The sequence below is a fragment of the Hordeum vulgare genome, chromosome 6H (assembly GCF_904849725.1).
Source record: "Hordeum vulgare subsp. vulgare chromosome 6H, MorexV3_pseudomolecules_assembly, whole genome shotgun sequence".
Classification (NCBI taxonomy): Eukaryota; Viridiplantae; Streptophyta; class Magnoliopsida; order Poales; family Poaceae; genus Hordeum; species Hordeum vulgare.
In genome coordinates, this window is record NC_058523.1 from 417220948 (window position 1) to 417227441 (window position 6494).

Here is a 6494-nt window from a genome sequence, read left to right on the forward strand (position 1 = left end):
GATCACATATTGATATGTTTTGACGACCTTTGTATTGGGGTCAAAAGTTGCCATGATGTTTACACTCAAGTTGCCATAGTGTTTACAAGAAAGTTATCATGACATGTGTCATCTAGTTTTTTCTTCCAGATTTAAAGCTACCATTGTATTTCAACTACTTTTCACGGTAATTTGAATTAATTGACCATGGTAAATTTTAGTAATTAATCATGAAAATTTTAATTCATGGATCATGACAATTCTTAGTAATTCATTATGACAAATTGTGTTTATAAATCATGATAATTTTAGTATTTTGGTCATGACAATTCTAGTAGTTTAAACATGGAAAATATTTTTTGTATGAACCATCGCAAATTTTAGTGCATATATCATGGCAAATTTAAGTACTTCGGCATGTCAATTTTAGTTTATGATTCATGATAAATTTATGTCATCGATCATGCATTTTTAAAATGATTGACGTGTGATTTCTTTCTTACGTATGAATCATGTAAAAATTATTTCATGGATCATAGTAAATTTAAGAAATTCATCATGGCAAGTTTAATTTCTTAATTTCCTTTTCTATAATGTGTCAGAATTTACTTTAAACATAGAAAAAATAGTTAAAAATATATCATGACAACTTCATTGTAACCATGATGGTAATTTATGTGAAATAGACATGACACTTTTAACAAAAAAATATCATCGAAACATATCGATATGAGATCTAGTTTTAAAGATCTCGTGCGAGGTGTTTAATGGTAGAAACGGTTTTTCAATCGAATTTTTTATTTAAAAGATAAAATATTTTAAAAACCTGAAAAGACGAAAAATTTCTGATAACATCATAATTTCATCACTTGTGCATTCATACGATGACATGATCCAATCTGTGTTCAGAGGCACAGTCGAATATTACTCCCATCACACGTCCGATGGTTATCGACTTTTTTAATAAAACCGGTGCTTTAAAACTAAACTTGTCCAAAAAGATTATCACAACTCAGGCTACCCATGCAACCAAACACACCGTAACAGTATCCCACCGTATAGCAAATCAACCCGTGGTTGGATGGTTAGGAGGACTGTGGTATCCACTGCCCACCAGAGTTTAAGTCTCAGACTTGACGTTGGTGCTTGCATTTTTCTGGATTTATTTCAGGTCTTTCGTCGATGTGCTTTCAGTGGAAAGAGACGTTTTCGTCGACAACAAAGACGTCAGTGACGACTTCGTCAATCTCAAGATGATGTGCCGATTTAGTCTCTCGGAGGTGCTCATAGGTGTAAGGTATACGTGCGTGCGTTCATAAAAATGGATGTACGCTCGTGTATGTGAGCGACTTCGATTGTAGTCTGCTAAAAAAAATATCCCATCTTATTCCCTCGGATGCGCTATCCATGCCTCCGGCAAACCATCGTAAAATTGACAACCATGCCTACCGCATTTTTTATTTATTTTTGAACAGGATGCCTCCCGCATGGTGTATAGATTAGTATTATGCAGCTCACTGCAAGTTGAGAAGAAAACAAAATGGGTGGTAGGTGAACTGACCCACCGCCAACTAATGGGGTTTGGTGAGGTGAAGTGCTTCACCAACGGCTGCAGCACAGGTTGTGCAGTCCCACGCCCTCACCAGCTACACGCACGACCTCCCGGCCCCGTCTCTATAAAAGGCGCAGCCGGGATCTTGGTACAACGCCGTGCATACATTTCGCCTCTTCCCTTCGGTTCCTTGGCCTCCGGAGCAATAGAAGCGGCACAAGGTTAGCTTCCCCGCCCCACCTCCTGTTCATGTTTCGATTTCCCGTGTCTGATTCGTCATTTTTCTTCATCAATTATACGTGGGTCGCTTAATTACTGTATCTTTATCGTGATGCGAACATGGCTAGTTAGTTATGAGTTGGCAGTAGCACAGTATGGTATACTAGTCTGGCGAAAGGGGGTGACCGCGTCTTCCTCGTTCGCCGCCGGCGAAGCCGGGGGTCCTCTCTCCTCCGGTTGCCGCTCCAGCGACGATGGGAGGGGGGAGGAACCCTCGGTCCTCTGGGCCGGTGTGTAGATAGGAGTAGGTGTGTGGGTCGCGCTGTCCAGCCGGCGGCGCCACGTCCAATAGGTTTGCTGAGGCTCCTCGTCGGGGCGGCGAGCTTGGTGTAGTGTATCCGGATCCGGGCGTCGTGGACTTCGCCATGGATCTTTTGTTCCTCCGGCTGTGTCGTCCTCGCGGCAGGGTTCTTGGCTCTTGGGCACCTGTGCGGCCGGGTGGATCCGTGGATGTGTACTGGCAGTCGCCGGCTGGTGTTGCTCCTGATGGCGACGGCGGTGGCGGTTTCTGTTCTGGCGCAGGGTTGATTAGTCGTCGGCAGGCGGCTCCAGTGTTCTCCTCGACGACGTGGTCGACCGGGGACTTCGGATCTGAGGCTCGTTGGGCACGGGGTAGTCCCCAGTCGACGTGTCCCGCCGCGGGTGCTTTCTTGGTGTCTGGCAGGGTCTTCGGCCCGAAGCTCTCGCCGCTCTTTCCTCCATGGCGGCAGATGCAGGATGGTTCACCAATCAACCCCCTCAGGGACTTATTTGTTATTTTTCTTGTTTTGGGTTGTTTTTTGCTGCTTATTTCCAGGCTGTGAGGCGTGAGTTAGTGTTTTTTTTTTGGGGTAGGCGTGAGTTAGTGTTTTTTTTTTTGGGTAGGTGTGTTTGTGAGGTGTGAGGAGTATCTCTTATATAAGAGATTCAATTATGAATTATACTCTGTATGTGGTCCATAGTGGAATCTCTTAAAATGCATATATTTAGGAACAGAAGGAGTATTAGTCATGAGTGGCACGACTTATATGTGTTTGATTCTAATTGTCGTATTTTCCTTTATTTGCAGAGCATCACTAGCACGAAAGAAATGGCGGCCGAGACATTCCTCTTCACATCAGAGTCCGTGAACGAGGGCCATCCCGACAAGCTGTGCGACCAGGTCTCCGACGCCGTCTTGGATGCCTGCTTGGCCCAGGATGCCGACAGCAAGGTCGCCTGCGAGACCGTCACTAAGACCAACATGGTCATGGTCTTGGGCGAGATCACCACCAAGGCCACCGTCGACTACGAGAAGATCGTGCGCGACACCTGCCGCAACATCGGATTCATCTCTGATGATGTCGGTCTTGACGCCGATCGTTGCAAGGTGCTTGTCAACATTGAGCAACAGTCCCCTGACATTGCCCAGGGTGTTCATGGACACTTCACCAAGCGTCCAGAAGAGGTCGGTGCTGGTGACCAGGGCATCATGTTCGGGTACGCCACCGACGAGACCCCTGAGCTGATGCCCCTCAGCCACGTGCTCGCCACCAAGCTTGGAGCTCGCCTCACTGAGGTCCGCAAGAACGGCACCTGCGCCTGGGTCAGGCCTGACGGAAAGACCCAGGTCACCGTCGAGTACCTAAACGAGGATGGTGCCATGGTACCTGTTCGTGTGCACACAGTCCTCATCTCCACCCAGCATGATGAGACAGTCACCAACGACGAGATTGCCGCGGACCTCAAGGAGCATGTCATCAAGCCAGTGATCCCCGCAAAGTACCTCGATGAGAACACCATCTTCCACCTGAACCCGTCTGGCCGCTTCGTCATCGGCGGCCCTCATGGCGATGCCGGCCTCACCGGCCGCAAGATCATCATCGACACCTATGGTGGTTGGGGAGCCCACGGTGGCGGCGCCTTCTCTGGCAAGGACCCAACCAAGGTCGACCGCAGTGGCGCCTACATTGCCAGGCAGGCCGCCAAGAGCATCATCGCCAGTGGCCTTGCACGTCGCTGCATTGTGCAGATCTCATATGCCATCGGTGTACCTGAGCCTTTGTCTGTGTTCGTTGACTCCTACGGCACCGGCAAGATCCCTGACAGGGAGATCCTCAAGCTCGTGAAGGAGAACTTTGACTTCAGGCCCGGGATGATCAGCATCAACCTCGACTTGAAGAAAGGTGGAAACAGGTTCATCAAGACAGCTGCTTACGGTCACTTCGGCCGCGATGATGCTGACTTCACCTGGGAGGTGGTGAAGCCCCTCAAGTTCGACAAGGCATCTGCCTAAGAACAAGACATCACACTCGGGGTTTTCTTGGTCAGATGCCTCTCAAGTTCGGCAAGGCGGGGTTCTTTTGCTCCTGGGAAGTAAGAACAGCATTCGACATCGCTGCGACGTGCTACACTGGTCTTGCCGTCTGGTGATCAGTGCTAAGTTTTCTTACTGGTGTATCATTTGATATATTTTCCCTTTTTCTTTTTGTGTCTCTGAAACTGCTGAGTGATGTGCAGTTTGCTCTGTTAGTCGCTCTGTCACTTTCGCTTATCATATTCTTTGTTGTGTAGTTCCCCTCATAATGCTCTTTCTTCCGTAGTCTCGCAAAAAATAAATAAAGAGCCATATGTAATTCTATGGTTCTGTGCTCCGCAAATTTTCATTGTTTTAAGCGGTACTGTAATTGAGATATTGTCCCAAGGTTTTGAATCATCGTTTCGTTCAATTGGTGCAGGCCCAACTCGTGGTTTCATGAGATCTGAATTGCGAAAATAAGTTTGATTCACTGGACTCTGTTCTTGGCCGACACTGGGGCTCAAGAATCATATCCGCATTAATGGGGTTTGGTGTAAATTCTCTTCGGAAAGCTATTGAGCTGATGCTTCCTGAGAACGGTTATTGGTTTGGTAGGTGGTTTGGTAGGTTAGAGTGCGTTTGGGTGCCTTCAACCAGACCCATTGAATGCAACATTTTTCTGATGTTGAGCTGTTTGGTTTATTTGCATACATGGTTGGGCCTGCATCGCTAGCCATTAGTTAGCGAGCGCTTCTTCCGAAGCCTCCCAGCCAGTACTCCCATGCGTCGTCATTTGGCGCGTTTTTTCGGGAGTCTCCCAGCGCGCATTCCCACGCGTCCTCATTTGACGCGTTCTTAGGCGCCCCCGCATGTCATGCTCTGAGCGCTTTCTTTGGATTTCATTTTTTTACTTTTTCGCACACGTTTTTGACTTTTTAATGGATTTTTTTGTTCTGGTTTTTCATGGGTCTTTCTTAGCTTTTTGACGAAAAAAATTTAAAAAAATTCTTTCTTGTATGAAATATGCATTTTTTGTTTTTTGCGAGAGGCACGATTTTGCTTCGCGAGAGGCAGTTTTTGCTTCGCAAGAAGCACAATCGTTCCTCTCGAAAACAAAAAGAAGCGTGTTTTTCCTTTTTTTGCAAGAGGCACGATTTTTCCTTCGCGAGAGGCACTGTCATGCCTTTTGAAAAGGGAAAAACACATTTTTCCCACGGTAGGCACGGTTTTGCTTCCGTGAAATGCACAGTTTGTCTTCGTGAGAGGCACGCCTGTGCGTCTCGGAAAGAAAAAACGTATGTTTTTCGCGAGAGGCACGGTTTTGATTCATGTCGTGGGAATGATCCTGACAATAATATCAGGGGTATGAATGAGGGGCGGAGCGTAGCTAGGGCGCAGTGGATACACTCGGATGTACGAGTTCGGGTCCCACTCGGGAGTGGTAACCACCCTACGTCTCGAGTCACAAAGGCTGGTGTTTGCTTATAGAATATGTGATAGTACAAAATGTTGAACCCTTAGTCAGGAGTCCGGGGCTGGCTTATATAGAGTATGCCACGACCAACCGGATCTCAATACAAGGGCGAGTAAATGCTAATAACTACGGGAGTTACTAGTAACGACATCCCAAACTTCAGCGTTACTGGTAACGCACGTTTTCAATGCACTTCATGTGATAGTTTAAGTTTGTAGTCGTTGTAATCCCTTTGTTGCCCACGCCTTGCTGTAGTCCGAGTGTAGAGGTACATCCCACTGATACGAGACGGTCCGAGTGACCTCATGCGGGCCGAGTGAAGGTATACTTGTCCAAGTCAAGTCATGACTACACATGTGGCTTTTGGGACATTGATGTCCATGTAGTGTCTTGGGCAGGCCCAGGGATGCAGGTCCGTAGGACTACCCCTAATGTACAACCCCATCAGTAGCCCCAAAACCAGTTGAGGTTTTACTGGCCGTGTGGAAGGCACTCGTTTGTGCCCTCGGTGTCTCAGGGACGCTAAGCTTGGAGCTCGGGGCTACCTCACTTGTGTTCTCAGTAAACCGTTGCGGATTCAAGAGTGAAAGATTCTGAGTGCTAGAGCATGTTGGAATGCTTCCAATCGATAATATTTGAATACTTTTCGGAAAAGGTAAATTCAACGACTCGAAAGATCGCAAGCTCGGGGCTCCGGCGAGATAGGACGGGTCCCGCTTGCGTTGCGGTGCGGGCGGTCTATTTGTCTTCTTGTGTTGTACGAATGCTTGTGGTCCCATGGAAGGACGAGCGGCAGGGTATTTGGCTCACCTCATTATGCGCCACGGATATGGAATCCATTCGGGTCATGAGGGGGGAGCGGATTCTCTGCGATATTTTGAATCGATGGAGCGCGTTGGGGAAGTGGAATCAGCGGCAACATGGGTAGTGGAATTAGTGGAGGGGTGCCTCGA

The 6494-nt window shown here is 47.5% G+C and overlaps 1 protein-coding gene across 1 annotated transcript; it reads left to right on the top strand.

The window, feature by feature from the left end:
• Positions 1-1644: 1644 nt before the first annotated feature.
• Positions 1645-4497, top strand: LOC123405946 (S-adenosylmethionine synthase 3). Its single transcript, XM_045099458.1, has 2 exons — positions 1645-1752; positions 2859-4497. The coding sequence occupies exon 2, from the start codon at positions 2880-2882 to the stop codon at positions 4062-4064; it is 1185 nt and encodes a 394-aa protein (XP_044955393.1). The 5' UTR covers positions 1645-1752; positions 2859-2879; the 3' UTR covers positions 4065-4497.
• The last annotated feature ends 1997 nt before the right edge of the window (positions 4498-6494 follow it).

What these genes read in the sequence shown, in the direction of transcription:
- LOC123405946 (XM_045099458.1), top strand. Translation starts at nt 2,880, where the DNA reads ATGGCGGCCGAGACATTCCTCTTCACATCAGAGTCCGTGAACGAGGGC.